The following is a 27842-nucleotide window of genomic DNA, read 5'->3' as shown; positions in this document are numbered from 1 at the left end:
TCAGAGCATTTTGTCATATAGCATTAACACATATTATAAAAGTGCGTAGTGTCAAAGGAATAGAACCACCAGCATTCAAAAGCAGCTTTGTCAACTAGGCAATAAAACACTCTACAGTATGTCTCTCCACTGTCCATCACTGAATACACTGGTAGCAACTTTGAAATGAAGAAAAAAGAAAAGAAAAAAGGAGCTGTAACCCCTTTTATTTTCTCTGTTTAAAATCAAACAGAAAACAAACATCAATTCTGTTATACACTAACATTTTCAAAGTACATCATTTGTACAAGAGAAGGACTAAGAACAAAAATGTGTTTACAGAGATGCAAACATAAGTGAGTGTCAGCGCCTCTCACACAGCTTTCCGATGGTACTCAGGAGGAGCCACTTCGTAATCGCTGGCACTAAACAAAGTTGCAGAATTCTTTGCCAGGTATCTAAAAATAAAATGTTAATCATTACAAAGATGAAAAAGAATCGTATCTTGACCCAAATCTCCTCACTTACTATATACAGAAGCCGCACAAAACACTTTCTTAAAATATACTAAAATAATCACACCTCACAGTAAAACCACGTAAATAAACTCAGATAAATAAATATACCAGACAACAACGCATAAAGGAATGAAGTCCAGAGTTAATTCCCTTATTTCAAAACAGCAAAGAACAGTTGTCTTCAGAATACCAATTTGAGAGCTTGGACTATCTTTTAAGAAACAGGTGTTATTATCCTAAAAGAATAACATCTAGGTGTTGTCTTCAGCTCTTTGAAATTCACTATGTTAAATATACATTCAGAAATTAACAATTAAGTTTCAAGTTTAAACTTGAAATTAACACCATAAAAAATCAAAGGGATCTGAAATGTCAAGTACAAGAGCACTTCCCCCCCCCCCCCCAAGCCCCAGTAGATAGTTGTAGGTCATAGCTGCACATCCTTCTAGTTGCTGTATGTGGGACGCGGCCTCAGCACGGCCGGAGAAGCGGTGCATCGGTGCACACCCGGGATCCGAACCCGGGCCGCCAGCAGCGGAGCGCGCACACTTAACCGCTAAGCCACGGGGCCGGCCCCTGAAGAGCACTTTTATTTCATAATATAACTTAAGGTAAATAGAGGATATTTATCATTGGTAGAGTGAGGACTATTAAAGCTGTTTAGATTCCAGGCCCATCTTGCAGTTTTAAAACTTTTATTATAAAATAATGTCATTTTAAGAAAATTCAAATACAGAAGTATAGAAAGTAGAAACTAAAAACTTCAACATCCCCTCCCTAATACTATGCCCAAGAAATAATCCACTTTTAAGTACAGTCCATACTTTTCCAAAGATTGAAAATGTTTCTCTACAACAAACGAGGGGAGTCTATCATACCCTACTGCAACTTGGGTTTTTTTAAAGTGACACAACATGGACATCTTTCCTGATCCGTGTATTCAGACCTACCTCATCTCTTTAATAGCTGCTTGGTTGTTTAAAATTCTTCACCATTGTTAAAAAAAAAAAACACCAATGCAATAAACATGCTTGGAAATCTTTGTGCATTTGAGTATTTCTACAGGGTAAGTTCCCAGAAGCATAACTGTGCAGTCAAAGGGTAATAAACACATTTGACATTTTAATACGCATTGCCAAAATGTCCTCCAAACAGCTGTAGAGAAAACAGGATTGACCTTTTCCACACTTCTTCAATCTTTTTAATCTTAGCCAATCTGGCAAGAGATATTTTAATTATCATAATGTTGAACTTATTTTTAATGGCCCTTTGTACTGTGAATTTCTGTGAATTCCCAAAGTCCTACTTTTCACTGGTTTGTCTCTCTTTTTCTTATTGAATAAGACTCTTCTTTGTGTATTAAAGATGCCAGCTCTTTATCATATATGTAACATACATTCCCTCCATCTTTAAGAGAATATTTTTAACACATAGAACTTTAACTTTTTACATAGTCAAAATGATCAATCATTTCCTGTATTACTTGAGTTTAATTTTTAGAAAGACGCTTCTCACTACAAAAATAATAATAAATATTACCCTACATTTTTCCCTTATCTCAATAGTTTTAATTTTAGATTTAAATTTGATTCATCTACAATTTTGGTGCATGACAGTAAGTGTGAATCTAAGTTTGTTTCCTTCCAAAGACTAACCAGTTGTTCCCATCACCATCAACTAAGTACTACATCTTCTCCCCCTATTGCTCTCATATGCCACTCTATCATTTGAGATATTCCCATACATTTGCACTTATATCGTTCCATTAACAATGTATCTACTCCTGCACCAATACCATCGTTTAGTTTTATGTCTTAATATCTATAGTATCAATCTATCACAATTTTCAGTATACTGTACTAATGCATGGTTTTAATTTCAAACACACTCCTAGACTTACTTGAGGAAATCATGAAGATAATTCAGTAATAAAGCAAGGCTTTTCTCATCCAGAGGTGTATAGGCCAACATCGCTCCAATTCGTACTATTTAAACAAAAGAATTTAGTCCAAGTTAATCCAAGGTAGGACTATAACAACTATTTTAATTATGTGAGTAAATGCAAACATTACTGATTCCCTTAAAATGCATGACTTTAGAAACCTTTAAACAGATTTTGATATTTAATAAATTAAAATAGATAATTAATTAGATTTTAAAACAGATTTTGATATTTAACATTTTAGATAAAAGTTGAAATTGAAATGCAATATTTTGGAATGTTGCTTTATATCACCCCTTGATATCAATTAGGAAAGACAAGTAAAATTTTGTTTTCTGAATGGCTTATTACCAAATAATCTCAGTAGATGTGGCGCTCCATACACCTGAGACATGGGTGCATCAGGGTGATCTGCAAGGATTTCAGCATACTGTGGTCTCTCAAATTTGTAGAGTAGCTGAGTGCCCAACATTACATTGAAGTATTCCTTTATCCCTGCCACAACTTCATTAACAGCATACTCCCTGATAAACAGAAATATTTACTTTCAGAGCAGGTCACTGAAAAGAATTGAGATGGGGATCAATTCAACCAACATGAGGGTAAGGGATTAAGTTAAAGGTTGCACTAAAGACAACGAATCTTTACTGAACAGATTTTTTTAAAAAGGGATTTAAAAAGAGCACAAGAAATCAATTCCAAAAATAAACCAGTGGTGAGCAAACTACAGCCCTCAGGCTAAGAATGTTTTTTCCTTTTTTTTTCTTTTGGTGAGGAGATCAGCCCTGTGCTAACAATCTGCCAATCCTCCTCTTTTTTTTGGTGAGGAAGACTGGCCCTGGGCTAACATCCGTGCCCATCTTCCTCCACTTTATATGGGACACTGCCACAGCATGGCTTGCCAAGCAGTGCATCAGTGCGCACCCAGGATCCGAACCAGCAAAGCCCGGGCTGCCGCAGCAGAGCACACGCACTTAACCACTTGCACCACTGGGCCGGCGCTGGTTTTCACATTTTTAAATAGTTATATTTTAAATGGTTGCATATGTACATACACGATAGCTTCAATTTTACCTAAAATATTTACTATTTGGCCCTTTAAGAAAAAGTTTGCCAGCCAAAGCTCCTGTGTCAAACCAATGAAGTTCTATTTTGCTAGCTAGTTTATGAGGGTATTGTTTTAGAGTAAGTACATGTTTCATGATTTGGAAATAAGAATATGTGAAAGAAAAACGTCTTTGGGTATACTTCAAAGATGTGTATATTCTTACTTATTATCTGTGTTTCCTCGAGATTTCTTATAATTGGCATAATCCTCTAGAATGGAATCCACATTCTTCTTGGCAGGAAGATAAAAAAGCTATGAAAACAAAAACACACTTGAATACCAGTATTCTTTTTTTAAAAGAAAAACTACACTGAAAAAGCTTTAATGCAATAAAAGGTCACCTAATAGTATTACAAAATAGGAAAAGGGACTGTTCAGCACTTCAAACACGGCTAATGTGGCTGAGGAACTAAAAATTTAATTTAATTTAATTTCAATTAAATAACCCTATGTGGCTAGTGGCTGCCATACTGGACAGCACAGCTCTAAAGACTGGTCATCTATTGGACACACATACACTATATTACTACAAATGGAATATACACACACAAATATACCTCCTCCATGGTATTATCAAGTTTTTATTTACTGTGTGCGTATTATGTGCCACACCCCGTGTAAAGCATTTACATGAATTCTTTTCATCTTCTTATCAACACTATGAGGTAAGAACCTGTTACTTCACTAAAGGCAGAAACTAAAGCACAGAAAGGCCAAGTAATTTGTCCAAACTCATACAGTGTGGTAGAGCAAATATCTGAGTCCCAGCAGTTGAGCTCCAGAGCCAAATCAAGAATCAAAGTCCACATAGTGCATGATTGGTATCTCTTAAGTCTCATAACCCTCAAGCAGTCCCTACTCTTTCCTTCATTTGTTATAAGAACCTGGTTCGTTTGTCCTACCGAATTTCTCATTCTGGATTTTGATGACTGTACCCTTATGTTACATGTACCTCATAATGTCCCTATTTCCTGTACACTAGTAATTAGACCTAGGTGCTTGATTATACTCAGGTTCTTTCAGAGGCCATGAACACCTTGCAGGTGGTACTGCATGCTTCCTATTATATTCCATTAGCAGCGACATAGGTGAGGATGTCCCATATTCAATAGTAAATTAGGAAACACATGCTTCTCGTCTTTATCAATTTTCAGAATAATGATTTCCTGCCACAGCTACCTCCAAAAATGAGTTATGTCCACTTTTTATCACTATAACCTCATATTTTTATATATGTACTTTGTTTTATCCCTCTCCAAGTCATTCTTTCTGATGATCAAATTGTTTAGTCTCTGAATTAAAATAACAGTCATACCTTCAATATTTAAGTCTATACAACTTTTTTGTTAAAAAGAAATTTTTTTTTTAATAATTTTATTTATTTATTTATTTTTTTCCCCCAAAGCCCCAGTAGATAGTTGTATGTCATAGCTGCACATCCTTCTAGTTGCTGTATGTGGAACGCGGCCTCAGCATGGCCGGAGAAGCGGTGCGTTGGTGCGCGCCCGGGAACCGAACCCGGGCCGCCAGCAGCGGAGCGCGCGCACTTAACCGCTAAGCCACAGGGCCAGCCCATAAAAAGAAATTTTTTTCACATTAGCAAGATCATATCATATAGATTACAACCTGTATAGCTTTCAAGTTACCTGTTTTTGCCGGGTAATTAAGTCCCAGTCATCAACAAGCCATGGTTTCAGTTCTTCAGGAATCTTGACTTTAACTTCAACTCTGTTCATGAATGTTTCCTCCTAAATAGAAAAAGGAAGGGATTAAAAATCTGTCTTTTCTTGCTGAATAGCAACTCTAAAAGACAGGGCTTTTCTCGACCTTTACAGGCACTGGCTATAAGTTAATTCTTTAAAGTACTCCAACAGGTTGCTGGAATTGTCATTTTAAAAACCGTAAATGAGGGCTGGCCCCGTGGCTTAGCAGTTAAGTGCACGCGCTCCGCTACTGGCGGCCCGGGTTCGGATCCCGGGCGTGCACTGACACACTGCTTCTCTGGCCATGCTGAGGCCGCGTCCCACATACAGCAACTAGAAGGATGTACAGCCATGACATACAACTATCTACTGGGGCTTTGGGGGGAAAAAAGGAAAAGGAGGATTGGCAATAGATGTTAGCTCAGAGCTGGTCTTCCTCAGCAAAAAGAGGAGGATTAGCAGGGATGTTAGCTCAGGACTGATCTTCCTCACACACACAAAAAAACTGTAAATGAAAAGATCAGACCGAAAGCTAGCTGCTGGGAGAAAAGAATCTTATCTTGCTAGATAATTGGTCTATTCAGCGCCTTGTGAAGGCAAAAATTCTTTAGCAAATTTCCTTCTCTTCTGTACATGAACACTCTCACTTAACATACTTTTAGTATTTTCATAGGTATTGTCGATATCAAATGACTAGCCCAAACACAACTATCTTAAAGTTACATCTTTAATACATAACATTAAATGTACTGCCTTCTAATGAAGTCTTCAAGAAGTGCCCAAAGGTGCCTAATTTTCAGAACATACACTATTCATAAGTATACCATTGCTTTAAAACCTCAGCTTCAGAAATGTAAACTATAGGGCCGGCCCAGTGGCGCAAGCGGATAAGTGCCCGCGCTCCACTGCGGCGGCCTGGGGCTCTCCGGTTCCGATCCCGGGCACACACCAACGCACTGCTTAGCAGGCCATGCCGTGGCGGCATCCCATATAAAGTGGAGGAAGATGGGCACGGATGTTAGCCGAGGGCCACTCTTCCTCGGCAAAAAAAGAGGAGGATTGGCAGATGTTACCAGAGGGCTGATCTCCTCACAAAAAAAAGAAATGTAAACTGTATCAGTTAAAAATTTAAAAACCCTACTGTACTTTCAAATTCACAACTCTGGAAATTATAAATATAATAAATTAGAAGACTTTTTATTTTATTTTTTTTGATGAGGCACAATTGTTGCTGAGTTAACATCTGTGCCAATCTTCCTCTATTTTGTATGTGGGATGCCTCCAAAGCATGGCACGACAAGCGGTGTGCTGGTCTATGCCCAGGATCTGAACCCACAAACCCCAGGCCACTGAAGCAGAGGGCACAAACTTAACCACTATGCCACCCTAGAAGACATTTTATCACTTTTATAAGAATTCTAAACTATTATATCCACATATATGTGGAAATGATAGGTTTTTGTGGTATTTTTTACTGGTTTATTAAATCACCTTGGGACATACTAAACCATATCCATAGAGTCTAACACCAAAGTAGTATTTAGTCTTGTACATGAACACAGAGCCTACAAATAAACATCTAATGATGAGCTGGGAGGTGGAAATCTAGCAGGGGCATATCTAGAGCTACATATGGAATAAAGATGTATATAAACATATCTTTTATCCAAAAGGGGAATATTTTCATTTCAGTAGTTAAACATGTTAGCAATGCTTTTGAGACAAAGTTCTGTGACTATTTTATTGTGTTGTAACACTGACAAGACTAAAAATTCTAACACATTCTTCATAAACCTAAGGAAAAACTCACGTTTTCAACAGTAGGATCTACTCGGGCCCTTTTCTTGCGAGGAGGCTGAGGTGTCTCACTGGTACTGCCACCATCTCCATTTCCAGGTGCTATAAAAATTCAGGGGTGAGGAAAGGAGATTTTTGGCTTAACAAATGAGAAACTCCTTTAAAGAAAACAGTCTGATGACTCACCCTCTCTCTCCATTTTTCTATTACATAGGTGTTACCTGAATCTACATTAAAGAATCATATTCCTACCATAAATATAACTTTCATGAACAGCTCTACCAAACATTTAGTATAAGGCAACATTTAACAATACCAGGTTACATTTATTAAAAATTTTTATCTTCTCAGAGTTAGTCATTAGGACTCAAGAACATAAAATAATAAATGCTTCTAGGTTTCTCCATGGGAAAAAGAATATCAGAGTTAGGTCTCTACTACTAGGTACCTAACTCTGTAACACTGCTGTGATTCGTATCTGAGACCATCAACAAAATGAAAAGTTAACTCTAAAACCTTATAACTTTTAAAATTTAACAGTGAATTCAAAATGTAAATGTTATAAAGGTAAAATAATTCTAACAAAGTTAATATTCTTACTTTTCTGCTTGTTCTTTTTTGTTTTCCTGAAAGAAGGGGAGAAAAAGGAGAAAGAAAGATAAGTAATTATTGCTAGTAAAACTGTCTGTTTAAATTCCCTTTTACCAGGGTTAAGTTCATAGAGAAATATTGCCTTGGATGATAAGATCAGGCAGTGAATATTGTTTCCTGCTAGGACACAAGGATTTTTGCTGGCAGTTGGGTAAATTCACATCTCCCTCTACATAACAGAAAAACAAACCAAAAAACACTCAGGAAGCTTCCTTCCAGGGTTACATTAACTTACAAGTTTATAGCATGTAAGTCATAAATACATAGTTTCTAAGAATATTACATGAGTTCCACCAAAAAGAAAGTTCCAAAGGTTAAAATATTTTTCCCAATTCCTTTAGTACCAGTATAATTTGATTTTAGATTTGTATGTTTTAAGACCAATCCATTACTCCACCCTCACTGGTCTGAACTCTGTTTCACTTTATTTCTTCTCTAAATTCTTCTCTAAACCATACTCCCTCCTTTTCAATACCACATACTCTATTCTCCCATATGTAAAACAAAGTTAACGTCTCCTTGGCTATCATCTCTAATAGCAACTTAACTCATGTCTATTTATAGACTGCCAAACAATAAATTACTAATACTGATTTTAAACATAATTATTTCTAGAATACAAGGAAAACAGTTTACAAAGCCCATGATTATGGATTACGTCTGGTGGGACCATACCAAAACACGTGAATTTTTTTTTTTACTTTTATATAGTTTTAAATAGTATTTATAACTGTTATTAATTAACTGTATTCATTTTTAGAGCTTGGGGTTCATTTTACAACTCAAATTAACTTATGTTTGGTTATAAACACAAAAAATGGCCATTTGAAAGTTCAGGTTTTTTCCTCCTTCTCTAAGGTTAACTGCTGTTAACACCTATGTTTGTTGGACAGTATTTCTGGGTCAGATTAAACCACGAACTTTTACTCGTACATGTCAAGAACACGTAGGAACTAAGAGAAACAAAGAGCCCTTACACTCATTCCTTACTATAAAATGAAAGAAAAAATACTGACAACTGATCCCAACTCTAAAGTAAAGATCTATAAACTATACTTCAATGAATCCCAGTAGGAAGGACTCCTGGATGTTCTTGATTCACAAACCTTCTCGCTTGTATTAATTAAACATGCAAGTTGGTTTCTCAAACCATGCAACAGATTTCGTACAATAAACTGCTGGTGTTCTGTTTGTATTCCTATTTCTAAGCTCAATGACTAAATATCATATAGTCAAAATATAAGCTGTTAGACTCAATTTACTTAATTTAAAGAATAACTGAAGTCCTAAGTCATTCTCAAAAAAAGTCATTCCACTAAATAATAAACCACCAAAGTACAGCCTTCAATGAGGCCCAAGTGCTAACAAAATTCACATGTATTCACACTACAAGTTTAGAAAGAATAAACACCCAACCTTAAGGACCTAGAGATCAACAAAGAAAAGGTAAATCTGGTTCTCATACTTTCTAACCAGATACATTTATATTTATGTATATTCACAGAAAGATACAGAATAACAAACACTAAAGATGAAATAGGGTAAAATTGCACATTAAAAATATCAAAACCTCAAATCAAAATGAAATGATTAAAAAAAAATCACCAGGTTTAATTACTCAATCTTTTTATTTTAAAATAGACCTCCTATTCTACCAGGGAAAAGCAGCACTTAAGATTACATGATACCTTCCAAGCACTCAGATTACAGTCTTATCAAAATGCCACTCTTCCCACTAAAAGGAGGGCTCCTGGAGAAATACTAGGTTCCAGGTCTCAGGGCAGAAAACGTACAAGGTGAGCCTGGAACAACTTCTCCTACCTACTGACAAGGAAGACCCAAGATCCATGATCCCTCAAAAGACTCAGGAGCCAATTCATTTGCAGAGGCCCCCAACGTCCAGGGATGGGAAGTTTGAGTTTTAAAGCTTTACTTTATATATTTAGCCATTGTTTTTGCAGTCACAACTGTGGAAAGGGGCCGGCCCAGTGGCGCAAGCGGTTGAGTGCGCGCACTCCGCTGCGGTGGCCCAGGATTCACCGGTTCAGATCCCGGGCGCAGACCAACGCACTGTTTGGCAAGCCATGCTGTGGTGGCGTCCCATATGGGGTGGAGGAAGATGGGCAGAGATGTTGGCCCAGGGCCAGTCTTCCTCAGCAAAAAAAAGAGGAGGATTGGGGATGTTAGCTCAGGGCTCATCTCCTCACAAAAAAAAGCAAACAAAAAAAAACTGTGGAAAAATTCACAAAAACAAATAATTTTTAGGCCTACTACTACCTAGATTAAATTTCTATACCAACTTTTAGCACAGTGATAAACAATTAGTAATAAACCAAAATACTAATAAAATTATTGATAAAAATCCACAATTTTCCATATAATTAGAAAGTTACTGTCCCTTTTAAGACTTAACTGCTATTAAATCCTAATGACTACTACTACATAGCAGTTTTCCAAAGAATCAGATCATGGATATGTTACTACTTATTAACAAAAGCTATGAGCCACCCTCAAATAGTAACATACTTAAGCCTTGCCAAACCAATTAATTACCTTCTCACCAAAAAAGGTGAATCTTCAAACATTTCAAAATGCATAATTACCTTCCTTACTAACACCTAACTTTTAGGTGGTAAAGTCAGACCAGTAACTCTAAAAGCAACAGAATGTAATTTCAAGGAAAAATATACAACCTTCTCTTATTAGATAAATCATATCTTAGAGCATGTTACTTTTAATCCTTTGACAAGAAGCACATGACCACTCATTAAAACGACTTCTTCTTAAATGAAAATATTCAAGTGTCAAGAAATAAAATGATCTTTTAATGAAAGTTTTAATTCTTTATGTTCTTTTCATTTATTAAGTTACCATTCCTACAATCGGCTTTCAGGTACATAAACTCTACATACATACCAAAACGAGTGTGCATGACTTTCACACAGGCTTATTACTAAGATGTTCTGAATCTTAGGAGTTAACAAGGAATGGTTTTCTTTTTTGCAGGAGGGGATGATAATTGGAAACTTAATATCTCACATATCCTTACCATGTGCTTTAAGATGGGAATTAAACTAGTACGTATTTTGAGCACTACTGAAAAAGCAAACCTACCCAAAAGACATCTCAAAACTTGTGTCCTACCGATAATTCAATACTATGTTTGAAAAAGAGAACACATTACATGCATACATATATTTACATATACAACTTAAAAGGGTTGTGAATGTACTTAATGCCACTGAATTGTACACTTAGAAATGAGTTAAGTGGTAATTTTTATGTTATGTATATTTTATTAAAAAAAGGGGGGGTATAAGAAAACCGCTAAGAAAAATTAAGGAATATGTAGTTAATATGTATTTTCACCAACCCAACACCCAAGAATAGGATTCTCACTGGCATTTTTCAAGTTACAACAATGTTCCAGTTTCCATTTTCAATAAATCCTAGTACATGATAATTGGGTATCAAGTTTGAATTTCACTTATAAAACAGTATGCAGAATTAAAACAAAGATAGAGCTTCTTACACTTCAACATTTTTCTGTTGCAGACCAGATGTCTTCTTTCCTGGGGCAGCCCCTCTCATCTTCCCCTCTGCATATTGCTCCCTTCAAAAATAATTTCAATAAAGTCATCATAAAATGAGTACTTATGTGGAAAAATAAATTGTGCCAGCCTGATTCCATTTTGAAATTTATATTCAAATTGAGGTCCCAAGCCTATATATATTCTGGTACAAAGTTTTTAACAACTTGGACAAAGAGATAATATATTTACAAAATTCAATTCAAGAAAGGCAGAGTAAAAAAGCCTAAGAATTTACTCTTCTATATCTACCAAAATTAAAATAAATGTACTAAAAAGTGACTATAATCAATTGTCTCTCATATAATTAAAAATTCCATTTCTATTTTGGAATTCACTAATCCCAATGTTTTCTTTTAACTGATCTCATTTTATCATTTCAATTTTCTTGATATACATTTCAGCTTTGAAATTAAAAGAAAACAATTACCCTATAGACCACACAGTCTTTCTGGGTTCCTTTGCTCAATGTGCTTTCAGAGACAAACGATAATAATGGGGATGTCCCTTCTTATTGCTGGTTTTTATCCCCCCCCAGCCCCCGCCAAGTGTAACTTCCAGAGAGCCCAGAAGATAACAATGAGTTTGCAACTACAGAAATTTCCAGCAACATCCTGCTTTCTGTTCTGTTTTCTACCTACCTCTAAGGACAGACTCAAGAAATGACAGGTATGCTACTTCCTTTTCCTAGGAAAGGATTCTCTGATTACTTGAAGTCAAAGCCTAACACAGCAGCTGACGGGTACCAAGAATCATTTTATAGGCAGGCAGCCAACATGATTTCTACTGTTCACTCCATTTCCAAAAATTATTCACAAGCATTTCTCCTCATATTCATGCTGCAAAACAAACTTACTGATTGGCTTTTTGAAGTTCTCGCTGTTTCTGCAGATTGGTGTCCACGTATTTGAGTACTCTGCTTTCTGGAACCCATTCATCCCAACTGAAAAAGAAAAGTTAAAATATCATTCAAAAATATTTTCATTACTATTCAGACTTTGTCCTCCAATTTTTTAGAGATCCAAGAGGCAAGACTTTTGGATTTCTCTGAAGTAAGCTGATGGACTGGCACTACAAATCCATTCTCAACTAAAATGAAAATCTGTCCTGTAAACGAAGAAAACTTCATATTTTCAAAAGCAGCATTCTAAATCTAAACTGCCAGAGTCCAAAACCATATTATTCAAATAGTTTTTTAAAATGGTATAAGAACCCAGCATTTAAGTCCCTATGCAATTATCCTTAAAGAATAAAGACAACTTAGGCGCTGGCCCCGTGGCTTGGCGGTTGGGTGCGCGCGCTCTGCTACTGGCGGCCCGGGGTTCGGATCCCGGGTGTGCACCAACGCACCGCTTGTCGGGACATGCTGAGGCGGCATCCTACATACAGCAACTAGAAGGATGTGCAGCTATGACATACAACTATCTACTGGGGCGTTGGGGAGGAAAAGCGAAAAAAAGGAGGAGGATTGGTAATCAATGTTAGCTGAGGGCCGGTCTTCCTCAGCAAAAAAGAGGAGGGTTGGCGTGGATGTTAGCTCAGGGCTGATCTTACTCACCAAAAAAAAAAAAAGAATAAAGATATCTTAAAGAAATTTTAATTTCCAAAAAACAAAGCACAGGAGTCCATAATAAGCTGACTTCTTCAAGAACTAAAACTAATTGGCTACTTAGCTGTAATAGCAAAGTTACAGAACTCTCTGAGCCTTATTTCATCATCTATAAAATGGGGATAAGAGTACCTATCTCAAAGGATTGTTATGAGAAATAAATGATACACGTAAAACACTTGAGAATCTGACAGATAAAAAATCAACACTCAAGGTATGCCAGAAACATATTAGGTAGGTTACAATACTCAAATACCATCTAGATTGACTCAGCTAAGACGTATATTAAAGTATTACAATGGTTTATCAGACTACATCATTCTCAACCTTCACTCACTCACAAATGAAAACACTAACTTCCAAGGCCTAACCAGAAAGATAGCTTTCTAAACATCAAAAGGTAGAACCAACCATTTTCTTAAAATATCTAGTTGCTAATGCATTCTGACACTTATTTCTGATGTGGTTTTTTCCAAAGGGGGAAGAAAAAGTTATTTCTTAGGGAATGCTTAACTTTTCGTGCAGTGACCTTTTCTCCTGCTGACGGAGCTCCTTTAGTGATAAAATTAGATATATCTTCAAAGCAAAGTCTTATTTAATGATATCCCACCTCTGACCTCTTATATAAGATAGTCAAAAGGAGAATTAATATATAAATAAGCAACCCTCAACATGATTTCCTAGAGAAAACTTTAAAACATGCATTTACCTAGAGGTCAGGAGGGGGTGGTGTACTGAGGGAGCTCCTTCAGGAACAGGAAAAAGGGCTACAATATCCTCACGTGTCTTCAAAGTTTTTTCAGAGCGCCTGGGCCTCACAGCACTTCTGATACAGACAGCATAGTACAAAGTAATCTCAGTAACTAGGTGCAGAATTTAGCTTAAGCTTTAAGATTTATTTACAAATGGAATATTTAAATGTCTGTTTCAACAAATTCCAATAAGGTTTTTGAAAATTTAGAAGTATCTTATTATCTACTGTGTTTCTGAAAAAAATATATCATATTTACTAAAGTTTAAGAAAATTTCAATTTGGAGACTGGGTTTTGTTGTATGCTTTTTCTAAAAGGTATCCTACAAACCATTTTCAAAATGAGGATCATATTTTCATTTATATATCTACTTATATCCATTCCAATTCTGTTTAAAGGAAGCTAGCAAATTCTTATTTACCACAAAGTTCCATTCTAGAATCTTGCAAATCCCTTCCCCTTCTGACATAAAATGCATCTAAATAAGCACCTTGATCTAAAAACCAAGTCAATTCTAGAGTTTCCTTTATACGTCAGAGCTGAAAACCCTTACTGAACTACAGGAAAATGAAATAACATCTTTTGCTCTGAAGAACATCAATACTAAGGAAGAAACTGAAGGCCAAACATTCAGAAATTTTTATATATAGGTCAAGCATAAAATAATCTAAGAATTTTCTAAAAGTAGCTGTTCATTAATTTCCAAAGTCACAGTGATGATCCACAGCACTACTCACACAGCACTACATAAAAACATAACACAGTTGCTGGGCATATGAGTAACTCCTCCCCCTTTCAAAATGGGTTTATTTAAAGGCTTCTCTAAATACTTACTAAAGATCAAATTTTCCAAAATTATGTATTTTTATCTACATACCAAGTACAAAAAAATACATCTTTGTTTATTAATATTCCTCAATACATCTACAAAGACGTTAATAAAGATCTCCAATCTTAGTGCCATTTTTTTCTTAATTATTTTTCCAAGAAGCAATTAATATATAAAATTAGCTGAAAACAAAAAATAAGACACATCTATGCAGCCTATCATTTATTGGTGTTACTGGACTATAACAAAAGAAAAAAATGTCAATTTATTTTGAAGCAGTAAAATCAGAAAATACAAGCATTTAGTATTTTCACAATACAAATGCCACTTAAAAGCCAGTCTTTAAGGTATACACATCTACTGACATGCGTCCCTTAATGACGCTATGTTCTTCGAAATGCATTGATGAGCTACAGAATGCATTTACACAAACGTAGATGTTATAGCCTACTACCCACCTAGATTACATGGTACTGATCCTATGGGACCATGGCTGTATGTGCAGCCTGTGTCTGTACACGTAATTTAATACAAAATATTATACATGAAAGAGTTAAGCATAAAAGCTGTGCCCACAGCTATTAAGATAAAATCCTAACACAATTATTTAAGTGTACATGGGAGGGCAGCAAGACATAACCCATAAATTTGCTATTTGTTTTTCTTTGATTTCCTAGAGGAACTTTAACTTTCCCATAATGTACATAAATAAGATAGTCTATTTCCTGCAGAAAACTGAGATTCTCACTATATCCTAATACTCTCGACTTTAACTGATATTGATAGAATATCAATATGTAAAATATAAGTCTAATAAAAGACTAAAATAGAGGGTTTTTTTGTTTGTCTTTGCTTGAGGAAGTTTTGCCCTGAGCTAACATCTGCGCCAATCTTCCTCTATTTTGTATGTGGGTTTCCACCACAGCATGGCTTGACAAGTGGTGTAAGGCTCACACCCAGGAACCAAACCAGCGAACCAGGGCCACTGAAGTGGAGCGCGTGGAACTTAACCACTAGGTCATGGGGCTGGCCCCTAAAATAGTTTTAATATTTCATTTTTTTAACAGGGAAGAGAAGGCTATAACATACAGTAGGATCCATAAGATAAACTTTCCTGGATATGAGAATCAATTTAGCATTAATACTGAAATTACATTTAAATCATAGTTTACTTCCATAATACCAAAAGACAGTTTTCTCCATTATTTTCCCAATTTCTCAGCATTTAAATTAAAAGCCCACGGGGTCACTTTCAAGTTACTAGTATTACCCACCTATCATTTTTAGTTATATTTTAATTATCATTAACAGGAAAAAAAAAAAAAAAAATCACAAGTTGTCCCAATGTGGTTTTACACATTTTAGATTGCCACCTTTCTACAATTATGCTTGGAATAAAAGTTAAGGGTCTGATATTTCTTCTTAGCTAAAAGCATTTTGTGAAAAAATTTTATAACAAAACTAACTAGGTTGGTCACCTGGATGGGGACTGTATGAAACAAGATCAAAGTCAAAGAGTCAGTAAATGTCATAGAGAAAACCTCTTTCCACAGCAAGAGAGTACTCATCAAATCAGACAGCACTGCTCACACAGAGAACCAGCTATCTGAGCATGGCTCAGGTGACACAAAGCCTTAAGGCTACTAGAAAATTCCTGAAGAACTATGCTTTTTGGCAGTGCTATCTCTGAAAGACAAAACACCATCAATAAAATTAATTTAAAACCTCTCATAGTAAAAATTATAGGCTACTCACTCACAAGCACCAAAAATGAGTAAATTATTAGACATGGTATTTGTGGACCCCAAGGAGAAAGACTCATTACTGAAAAAGAGCTCCACTGGCTGGATATTCTAGAATATGTTCAATCTATAACCACTGTCCACTCCCAGTAACAGATCAATACACCACTGCTTTAAACAAAAGTCTAACTCTTCAAGGTGGAAAATTAGGTTCTGCAATTACATTTCTGTATCTGTGTTAAACCAAATGCTAAAAAGTGAACCACATTAAATCACTTTTTCTCAACATTTAATTATGTTTCCAAAGTTCAGAACATAAGTTGGTCACTTCTTTCAAATCAGGCAATCTTTATCCTTTTCCCTTTTCTAGGCAGAAAAATTCAACTGGCTTTGAGTATAAATGCTTGAAACAAGGTATATACTGAGTTTGTGCTAAGGCAAAAAACTCAAGCTGTCCTAAAATGTACCAAAACCAGAAAAAAGTAGTTGCCTGACTAATGATTATTAGACATTATACTAGAACACAAGAAATACTCCAAAGAATTTAAAATAAAATGGCTACGTACCCTAATTTCTATTATATTTTCATCATACTACAAATGGTTCACCCTTGCTTTAATATGTATTACATTAAAACTATATAAAATTTAAGCATATGCTTGTGCCAGTCTATGACACAAGCTATTTTGTTAACTATAAATAAAACATTGCTTTTAAAGATCTAATACTCACTTTTTATTCCAACCACTGTAATGTATAAAATATTTCACTTGTTTGTCCTTTATGGCAACCTTTACACACTGAAATAAAAAAGAAAAAATTCACTTAGAAATATTTTTTTTAAAAAAAAGAGACCACCAGGATGACTTTAAAGTATCCGATCTTCCAAAGGCACTCTCTACACTTAAACTCTTTGGCAGTCAAAATGAAAACAACAAAATGTGACTCTCTAAAAGAACATTATTTAAGCCTTTACAGTACTTAAGTATTAAGAGTTATAAAATTGTCAAATAGTCATAATTTGTTGGAGTCAGTCCAACAAAGCTGAAGAACCATAAGCATAAAAGGTCACCCTAAACCTTAAATCAATTGAGGTCAGGTATCTAAGTACAGCTAATGAAAGCCATGTTTGTGCTTTCTCAAAGTTTAACTAGATAGAGGCTGTATTTATTTCAAAAACAAATTCAGCTGAAGAAAAATATTTACACCATATTACTAAAAAATTTCATTAGCTTATAAGAGACAATAAGCTGTTTTGCTGCAGACTATCAGCAACTAGTTAAGTGACAGATTACAAATATTTTGTGTTCTTCTTAAAAGCAGCCAAACAAATTAGAATGAATTATTAGAAGTCATTAACTATCACAAGTGACAACTATCTGGTTTTGGATTTTAAAGTATTTATCAGAGGCAAACCAAGAGAATCACAATAGTTTAAGCTATTCCAATAGCCATTTAAAAATTGTTCCCTGGAGTGTTTTTGCTGCCAGAGGAGAAAAACCTGCCAGTTTAGTAGAGTTTGCCATAAGTTGATACAACAAAAATAACATTCAGGAACAGAAATAATCAATAGGACTCATAATTTACTTACAAACTGTCAGTATTATAACATTAAGATATATAAATACATAAAATTCCTGACCATCTCCATGAACCCAAATTCAGCCATTCGAAAACTTTAAAAACACATACCTGTGTATTCAAAGCAAGTAAAAAGTAGTGAAAATGGTTATTTAGCCACACTTGACTACTGACACTTGACAACTGTCTGACACTTGACAACTGTTAAGACTATTATCAAAGACAAATACAAACTATTCACTGAGAACGTATGTAGAAATTGCTTTTAACCAAATTTTATACTGTTTTGTACACTGTGTTCAGTTTTTAAAAAACTACAACTGTTAAAAAGTAGTCACATCTTAAATATTTGTGCTAAAAGTTACCAGAAACAAAATATTAAAAACATTTTTGACTTTGGAATGCATTATCCCATTTATCTTCTGCTAAATGTAAAATCAGTTTTTATAACCTGAGTATGACACTGATAGGGAAGAAAGGAAATCCCCCAGGATTCAAACTATGCCAGACAACCAACAAATAAAAGTTAAATGTACTCATTTTTAATGTTAGCTTTTACCTTTAATATAATTAGCTCATTGCTTATTCAGCATACCATATGATAATATTTGCATATAAAATTGACTTTGGCAGTTATCCTCTCACATCACTAATCATACAATGCTATTTGCTCCCACAAACAACCAGTCTTCTATCTTTCCCCTCAAATGCTCCTTCTGACTACTGAGACTTTAGCAGGTCGGTAAGATGAATGGCAAGGTAGCAACGCTTTGACCCACTAAGCAAACAGTAAGACACCCAGAACGAGAAGATGAGGAACTCTATGAACTATGAATTTATGAAAAAGGAACTTTCTTACTAAAGCTATCAAGCATTGAAATTTGATATTAAAAAGTCAGATCTAACCAGAAATATCAGCTAACTTCTCAAAGGAAGATGAATTTCATACCTTTGCTTCATAAAGCAGAGGTCCATGAAAGCACAGCACCCGCTCACCTGTAAAAGTAAAAGAGTACTCAGTTAATTGTAATTTCTCTCCATATATAAGAAGATTCACATCTGGGAGAGCCATCACACTTGTACTATGGTATTCCTTGAAAAATTAGCAAAGTGGGTAAGGCTATGTATGGATTGACACTTCAGATCAAACTTTAATAATACCCTACAACAAAAACACCCTAGTATCTGATGTAAACAACAAAAAACAATTAGAACGTCAATCTATTTAAATCATCAAGTCATCTATCACCTGCTAAGCAAATACACAAAATCTACTGTAGCTACCTATTAGCAGGGTTGGTTTGTTTTTCAACACATACCTGGGAATACAATTTTTTAAACGTTGCTCCAAGTTTAGGACCTTATGCTCTACCTATATCTCTGCTTCCCACCCTTTAACTGATTAAACTAAGTAAAATAAGTAAAATATTCTACACATCAAAATTTCAATTTGCAGCAGAGAAGGCTGGATTTTTTTTTTTTTTAAGAGGTCCTACTATGTCCATGCCTTAGGTGCGTTCAGTGATGTTCTGGGTGCTAGGCTGCTTCAGTGAAAAAAAAAAACAGACAAGAATTCTAACCTTTGGAACTTATACCATATGTTGACTGAACAAGACTTGCAAGACTAAATAAAACCTAAGGGACTGGAATAAGACCTGGAAGCCACTCCTGCTCATCAGACAAATCAGGCAGGCAATACCCGGCAGTACCTCAAGATTACACTTAATTGTAGTAGAAACAGATTTCTCACACATCATTTTCAGTCCACTCAATTTCAACAGACTCAGAAGTAAAAAAAAAGTATTCCAACCCAGTCAGCTTTTAGCTCTAAAATTAAATTTTTTAAATTTTTTTTTATTTTTTTCCCCCAAAGCCCTAGTAGACAGTTGTATGTCATAGCTGCACATCCTTCTAGTTGCTGTACGTGGGACGCAGCCTCAGCATGGCCGGAGAAGCAGTGCGTCAGTGCGCGCCCGGGATCCGAACCCGGGCCGCCAGCAGCGGAGCGCGCGCACTTAACTGCTAAGCCATGGGGCCGGCCCTTAGCTCTAAAATTAAATTAAAATAGCCTACTAGCTCAATTCTAAAGAGACTACAGGGCATTGTGGATTGCGTCATTTTTTTAAATTACTGCTGCTCTTAAAACATAGTCTTCAAAACTGACAACTCATAAACCTTCAACCTGAAATGCTGTTATTCCACAGCAAATCTGTATATTCATTTGGAGCCTTTTTTTGTGTGTGTGTGTGAGGAAGATCAGCCCTGAGCTAACATCCCTGCTAATCCTCCTCATTTTGCTGAGGAAGACCAGTTCTGAGCTAACATCTATTGCCAATCCTCCTCCTTTTTTTCCCCCCCAAAGCCCCAGTAGATAGTTGTATGTCATAGGTGCACATCCTTCTAGTTGCTGTATGTGGGATGCGGCCTCAGCATGGCCAGAGAAGCGGTGCGTCGGTGCGCACCAGGGATCCGAACCTGGGCCGCCAATAGCGGAGCGCGCGCACTTAACGGCTAAGCCATGGGGCCGGCCCTAGAGCCATTTTCAAAACCACAGATTTTCAAGCCTCACCAGAGACCTACATTAGAATCTCCCCAAGCAGCCCCAGTATAACTTTTACTTTCATCAAAGTTCTCTATATAATTCTTGTGCAGTAGTGCACTCTGAAGAACCACTGCCAGAGGTTGCCCGACGTATGCAGAGCTTCACGTGGAGACTGGAAATAGGGAAACAAAAGACTTCTCCCAACAGTCAGGGGTAAGAAGTGAAATAAGTCTGAACAGAAAGCAGTGAGAAGTAAAGCATAACTAAGCAGACCTGGGCTGGAGCCATTGTTGAATACTGTGGGCAAGAATGAGACTGTGGGGATATAGATAAGGCACAGCATTAATAAACAGCAGCACCAAAGATCAGATCTCTGTCTCCTAATTTCACTTTCCAGGTACACTTTAAAGGCACCCTGAAAATGGCCCTACACCCCCCTCTGGCTGCTGCTGTCAAAGAAAACTGCACTGATGCTAAGTGCAATTTTGACCTCCATTCTAGCAACCTGGCCCTAATACTGTTGAAAAAATATACAGCTAGCTAGGGAGTGCACCACAGAATAACAAATGCCTATTATGGAAGTGGAGAGAAAGACTGGCAATTGGGGAAAGAGCAAACCACTGTAATAGATACATTTTTTTAGATCCTTCTCCACTCTTAATCCTTTCCAGCAAACTACAAAGGTAATTCTGCCCAATGCTCCCAAATTCAAGGTTGATGAGATTCCAATTCCCCATCTTCCCATTGGTTTGTGCTTACTAGGAACATCACTCAAAAGCCCGCATCAGTCTCTCAATTCCTGACAAGGCAAAAGGGCCTTCCCTCTGACAATGGGCTAGACGCCCAACAGTTTTCTTTACCCTATGCTTTAACAGAATTTCAAGTGCAGTGCAAAACAGTCACTGTGCTTAAAAATTGCTGACAGCATATGCTGTACCATTATTAGATGAGAAAAACTTGGGCGTTTAAAGGAATCAGGAAAACAATACTACTTCTGATAACTCATTTTTCCACTACATTGATTTTTCTACATTTTGATATACTTGGCACTGAGTATTTCTACTTTTTCCTACAATATATTCTCTAAGTATGTCTTAAAAATAACTAACTATAATTTCTTAAAGATGGTTATACAACTCAGCTTTGACACAAGAGTAGAAAACACATCTGGAAAGTGATGGTTAAGGGCAGAGACTCTCTTAGGTAGCTTTCAAAACCTTACTTAATAAGGGTACCTTGGTTCCTATTCTTCTCTATTTCACCACAATAGCAGCACATGGAGTTCCCTACGCCGTTATCCCCCCTCACTCGACCATCTCTTTAAGTTTAGAACTAAAGCACTTCCTCCAGAAAGCCATCCTTGACTGTTCCAAGCCTCAGAGATTTTCCTTTGATATCCTACAGTAGGGATTAACTTTTTGTGCCATGGACCCGACAGTTTAGTGAAGGCTACAGGACTTTTCCTAAAATGTTTTTATGAACACACAAAACACAGTACTACAAAGGAAATCTACTGTATTGGAATAGTTACCAAACACTTTAAATATCATTTTCTATATTACATGAGCTCTTTAATTGATGTAGTAAACATTTAGCTGCAGATCCAGTAACTATCATAATTCTGAAGTAATGAGGAGCATAAGTGACATCCGACTATATCTCCCACAACTGTAAACCCTGGGATATGAAAACACACTGCCACTACTACTGCTAGGTTTTTCTTTTGGCGGGGGTGGGGGCGCCCACATTCATAATTAAAATACTAAATTTCAGTTAGATAATAAAAAAAGAAAAACTTTTCCCGTCCAAGTTCACGGATCTTCTGAATTAAATCCACTAACTCTAGATTTAAAATCTCTGCTCTAAAACACGCGATTTAAAAAAAAGAATCCATAGGAGGTAGTCACAGCTTCTCAAAACGGGAGAAGGCAGGTATTAAGAGTCTGTCATTATCAAAAATACCCTTGAAAAACTCTTAAATATTCCATAAGGTTACAATATACTTGGGGTTTGAGTATATGACTCTAACGGTAATCCTAACGCACATTAACGTTTGAAAATCCTTACAAGAAAATTTTTTTGCAGACATCTGGACATCTATGGTAACTAGCACATATATTCATAACAATGAAAAGGTAATTTTAAAGCGTTCCTGCTGCGTTTTATTTCCACTTTAGTTTACTATAAAGCCTCCACTTTAATATACATTAATACATGTGTTAATTGTGAAAATTAAAGAGCTGTCTTCCATTGGAAGTCAGGTTCCACCGTCAGCCAAGACCTGTCGATCAAAACCCAATTAATAAAAATCTCAACTTTCAAGTTACTATTAAACGTTATTGCAATTAATCAAACAGTTGCTGTATTTAAAAGATGACATCAAGGCAATAGGACTTATAAATGGAAACATCACAATACTGCATTAAAGGAGCTTTTATTTGTTTTTATACAAGCAATCGCACAGCATGAGCGCGCGCACTCTCCCTTCGGATCTTGGCACCGGGCTTTTCGGAGAGCAAAACGATGCCTTCGGGCGACACAAAGCAGACAAAGACGCCCCTGCTCCTTTCTCCGGCCCCTACCCCTCTCCCCGAGGTCGGCGCGGGGGAACCGGCTTCCGCGCGCTCGCGGGGGAAGGGGGCGCTGCATCTGCCCTCGAGCTGCGGCCGCGGCCGGCGCCGGCGGCCATGATGCGCCAGCCATCTCGCAGCGGCCATTTTACAACGCAGTTCTCCCGCCGCGGGGCGCGAAGCCCACCCCCCGGCCGCAGCCCCGAGGCTCCACCGAACGCCACCACCTTGGGGCTCGAGGCGGCTCCGGAGCGCCCGCCGCTGGCCGCCCCCGCGGCCGGAGACCCCGTGCGAGCGCCCGAACCGGCCGCCGCTCCCTCCCCTCCCCTCCGCCACATCACTTCCCCTCAGCGCCGCCATGGCGCACCCGTCGCCGCCCGACAATAGGCTACTTTCTCCGCGCCCTCTTCCTCAGAACAATAACAAACACTTGACTACGGCTCTGCCACGCGCCAGGCGCGCTCTCCCACTCGCACGCCCGCGGGACGCTTTCGCTTCACACGGCGTCTTCTCCCAATGACGCACCGAAACTACCCGCCGCAATGCGCTTTCTGCACAAAGCCCTGCCCGCCGCCGTCTCGGGGCGCAGCCCAGGCCGCCCCCGGGCCCCCAAATTCGACCACATCAAGCCCGCCTCCCTCTCCTGCGCCGTTAGGTGCCCTTTCCCAAAAGGCCGAGACTCACCCTCCTGGAATTTAGGCTTCGGGTCCTGCTTCGGCGCCATTTATAAGTGATTCGCCGCCGCCTCCTCCTTCTCCCACCACCCCCGACTACCGCCCCCTACTCTCTACCCCACCCAACTCCGCGTCAGACGCGCCGTCAGGCACCGCCAGCTCTACATCCTGGGCCCGATTTGCCAGCGCCCGCAGACCTCACAGCACCGCGACCCGCGCAGCCGCCGCTCCAGCCAACGGCTGCCCGCCGCGCACGCGCCCCTGCGCCCGCGCCGCCCCGGGGCACGCCGGGATTGGTAGTTCCAAGGCGGCTGAGGCGCCGCGGGGTGGGGGAAGGGCGGTGCCCCTGGCCCCCCCCCCCCCCCATTCCCCATTTACCTGCTCCCGGACCGCCAGGGGTTGTTCAAGCCTGGATTTGATTTTGTGCGTTGTTGGTGCGAGGGGAAGTGTGGCGGTGTGCATCACCGGCGATAAAAGAATGGGAAAAGCCCAGTTGTGGAGTCCCATGGGCAATATAGGGCCACAATGATGTGGGCTTTGAAGTGGCCTGAGAGAAAAGGCTGCCTCTGAAGCCTACCTGCAAAAGCATCTCGAGTAGTTTCTGCATAGGACAGCTTTAGGGCCAGCAGTCTGGCCAGAAAATGGAGTCGGCGTCTAGAAGTTTCGTTGGTTAGCAAGCTCACTGCCAGTTTATTTGGTGGCACTAATGGCCGTTTGTCGGCGCCTGCTCATACCCTTTTCCAGGAAATGAGGAAGAATGGGAGACACTAGGCAGGCTGGGGATCGAGCTTTGGCTTTTCGAGATAATGGAGTTCTGCGCGCCACCGAAAGAGGCTAACGCGAAAAATGCCGTATAATATCTAAGCGGGAGTTCTGCACTTGCCCTATTTGTGCAATCTTTTGTCACCTAATTTCTTTGGGCTATTATTAAATATACACACAACTTAAACGAATTTCCTCATGTCGTTCCCATGTTCAAAAAGTCCTTAGTTTGCTCAGCTGCAAAATGGGGAGAATAATAGCACTTTTCCATCGGTTTACTGTGATAGTTGCATGGAAAGGCTTCTGCGGTGCTTAACAGTGAATCAGTGCTCAACAAACGTTGAGGAGGAGGAATCCCAAAGTCCTTAGCCTGGCATTCAAGTGCGTCCACAAGCAGTGCTCAACCATCCCTCAGGCCTTACACTTGTCTCCACGGCTGTTCTAAACCCGCCCCTGAGCGTGCTATGCATCCCACCAATTCTAGACTCCTCTCCATTTATCTGACTCCGGTTTCTTTTTCCATCTTCCTTCCAACACAATGGCTTCTTGGGCCACAGAAATCCACAAAGAACCGCCATTCCAGTTGTCTATACACCACCTTGCTGGTACTACTCCTTCAAGTATCAAAGAAAGGGGCAAGGGCCTCTTTGTGACCCCAACCAAACTGTCCGGCACACTTCTTTTTTAAACTTTTTGAATAAAAATACTTTAAAATAATTCAATAATTCAAAATTTTAAAAATATAAAAATGAAGATAGTGAAAAGTTCCTTTCGCACCTCGGTCCCTCATCTGCCCATTCCCGCAACAAAGGTACTACTGTTACAGTTGTTGGAGGATCCTTGCAGAGTTCTTTATCCTAGCAGCCTCATTATGTTCTTTATTTATATTAAACTTAATTTTTTGCCTTTGTTTTAACTATACAAGTGATACTTGAATATTTGGGTTGTTCATGATGCAACAATTCACAAGTATAAAATACAGGGCAAAACTTCAAGAATCCTTTTATTTTCCCTCATTTACTTCCCCATCAGTTGGCATGGACATTTTTCTGTACTCCCTATTGTTTTTTCTTTTACCGTAAATAGACTGTACGTATTGTTCTGTGTCTTCTTCTTTTTTAACTTAACGATATGACTTAGAGATCACTCCAATTACATGTGTCCATCTCACATTTTTAATTGGTCATGACATACCATAGTATAAATAGACCATAATTTATCTAACCTTGGTTCTGTTGCTGGACATTTAGGTTGCTTTCAATTTTCCACTGTTAGAAACCTACGTCTTTCAAACCTAAATCTTTGTGCACACTGCTTTTATTTTTTTTAAGAGCCTAGATGTAGAATCACTGAATCAAAGGATGTGGGCATTTTAAACTGTCTTATGAAAGGCTTCATCAATTTACATTTCAACCAGCAATTTAGGAGAAGGCCTGTTTTGCGACATCCTTGCCTAACAAAGTAATACCAGTCTCTAAAATTTTGTGTTAATATAACACATGTTGTACAAAGGAAACCAGACAGCAAAGAAATATACTTTATCGATGGTGTTAGAAATCAGGAGCATGATTAACTGGAGTGGAAGGGGGCACTGACTTGGACACGGGCACTTAGGGAACTTCAGGGAGCTGGAAATGTTCTATATCTTGATCTGGTGTGGTTACAAAGGTGTTTACCTATGTAAAATTCATGAAGCTGTACACTTACGAGTAATGCACTTTATCTTATCCACATTATGCCTTAATAAAAATATCTCAAAAGTCACTTTATTTTATATTTTATTATGAAAATTTCAAACATACAGAAACGTAGAAAGAATACATTATATATCATCTCATTTCAACAATTGTATTTTCCCGTATTTGCCTTGTATCAGCACCTATCATGTCTGATTTCTTCAGTATGTACTTCCAAAATAGAAAGGCATTCTCCTACGTACCACAATACTGTTGTCACACCCAACACGATTAACAATAATTCCCTAAAATTATACGATTTCTACTCCACATTTCCACACTTGTTCCTAAAATATTTTTATATTTGTATGCTTGTTGCTTGTTTTTTCAAAACAGGATCCATTAAATGACAATGTATTGCATTTGGTTGTTAGAGCTCATCTTTTTAACGTTCTAGACCAGAAATTCTTAAAGTAGGAGTCCATGGATACAATTCAAAGGGTCCGTGAACTTGGATGGGAAAAACTTACATCTTGATTTTCACCGAACTTGTGAAATTTAGCATTTCCTTTTGTTATAAATGAAGGTACCAAACTACAATAGTATCAGCAGCACACGTGGCTTTGTCACAATAAAAATCAGATGTTTTCATATCACATTACAGTTCCTACATATATCTCAGAGATATTTACATTCATCATTCCTTTGAAATTATTGTACTTATTAGACCTGCTGTTAGATCTTGTTATTTAATGCATTAAAAATGAAGCATGTACATTACCATATCATATTTTAAGATGTTTTGATAGCTGTATTTCAATATAATTGTTTTCTTTTATAATCCTATGTTTTTTATTTTGTACACTTAAAAACATTCTGAAAAAAGTGTTCATTGGCTTCACCAGACTGCCATGGGGGTGGGAGCGGAGCCCTTGGCACAAAAACAGTCCACCCACACATATACACCTTATTATTAGTGGTATTAGTATTTGTTCATGACATTTGCTTTTGAAGAAACTGAGGCTTTTTGAATGTCTGACATTCTGGATTTATCTGATTGTTTATTCATGGTGTCACTTAACTCGTTTCTCTTTTCTCTGTATTTTCTACAAACTTAAAGTTAGGTCTCAAGACTTGATTAGATCTGAGTGTTTTTAACAATATGTTATAGCTGATGCTATGCACTTCTCATTGCATCACATCAGGAGGCACGTGATGTCTGGTTGTCTCATTAGTGATGCTAAATTTGATCACTGGACAAAGAGGTTACTTGTTTCCTTGGACACTTTTGGTTTTGCATAATGAAATAGTTTTTTAATTTAAAAACACATACCAAAGCAGAGGGGATAGTACAATGAACCATGGTGTATCCATCATTCAACTTCTGTAGGTATTAACATGTGGCTAATCTTGTTTCATTTATACCCACCTATTCCTCCATCCACCCAAATACCTACACACAAATCCCAGATATCATATCTATTTCATTCATAAACAAGTGAGTAGGCATCCCTAAAAGATAAAGGCCCTTTTTAACACAGTACCATTATTACATAAAAAAAAATAATAATCCCTTAATATCTTCAAGTATCCAGTCAGTGTTCAGATTCCCCCGATTGTCTCATACATGTTTTTTTATGATTGCTTGGTTGAAATCAGGATCCAAACACAGTCCACACATTTCATTGCATTTCATTTAATTGAGTTGACTCTGTTTGTCTCTTTCTTTTTCTTGACATTTACTTGTTGAAGAAACTGGATCACAGAGAATTAACACACTTTCTTAAATTCATTTATAGAATAATTGAATGTAAAGT

At 37.7% G+C, this 27842-nt stretch overlaps 1 protein-coding gene across 4 annotated transcripts; it reads right to left on the bottom strand.

The window, feature by feature from the left end:
* Positions 1 to 189: 189 nt before the first annotated feature.
* On the bottom strand, positions 190 to 23694 carry MORF4L1 (mortality factor 4 like 1). Of its 4 annotated transcripts, XM_058542198.1 has the most exons (14): positions 23598 to 23694; positions 18751 to 18797; positions 16953 to 17020; positions 13607 to 13723; positions 12145 to 12231; positions 11231 to 11311; positions 7648 to 7673; positions 7061 to 7149; positions 5194 to 5295; positions 3711 to 3799; positions 2791 to 2963; positions 2398 to 2482; positions 1448 to 1483; positions 190 to 437 (listed from the first exon to the last, which is right to left on the bottom strand). In XM_058542198.1, the coding sequence occupies exons 1-14, from the start codon at positions 23635 to 23637 to the stop codon at positions 353 to 355; spliced, it is 1125 nt and encodes a 374-aa protein (XP_058398181.1). In that variant the 5' UTR covers positions 23638 to 23694; the 3' UTR covers positions 190 to 352. The 4 variants fall into 4 exon arrangements, with proteins under 4 accessions (XP_058398181.1, XP_058398182.1, XP_058398183.1 ...); XM_058542199.1 differs by lacking the exon at positions 1448 to 1483 and having other exon boundaries at positions 23598 to 23693; XM_058542200.1 differs by lacking the exon at positions 13607 to 13723 and having other exon boundaries at positions 23598 to 23692.
* Positions 23695 to 27842: the final 4148 nt, after the last annotated feature.

Source organism: Diceros bicornis, chromosome 5 (genome assembly GCF_020826845.1).
Source record: "Diceros bicornis minor isolate mBicDic1 chromosome 5, mDicBic1.mat.cur, whole genome shotgun sequence".
Taxonomy (NCBI): domain Eukaryota; kingdom Metazoa; phylum Chordata; class Mammalia; order Perissodactyla; family Rhinocerotidae; genus Diceros; species Diceros bicornis.
This window is presented reverse-complemented; position numbering and strand designations above follow the sequence as displayed.

Coding starts and splice junctions, on each gene's coding strand:
- MORF4L1 (XM_058542198.1), bottom strand. CDS start 23,637: ATGGCGCCGAAGCAGGACCCGAAGCCTAAATTCCAGGAGG. Junction 2,964..3,710: donor CGAGGAAACACAGATAATAA/GTAAGAATATAC, acceptor TCTGTTTATCAG/GGAGTATGCTGTTAATGAAG. Junction 438..1,447: donor GCAGCTATTAAAGAGATGAG/GTAGGTCTGAAT, acceptor TTTTATTTTTAG/ATACCTGGCAAAGAATTCTG.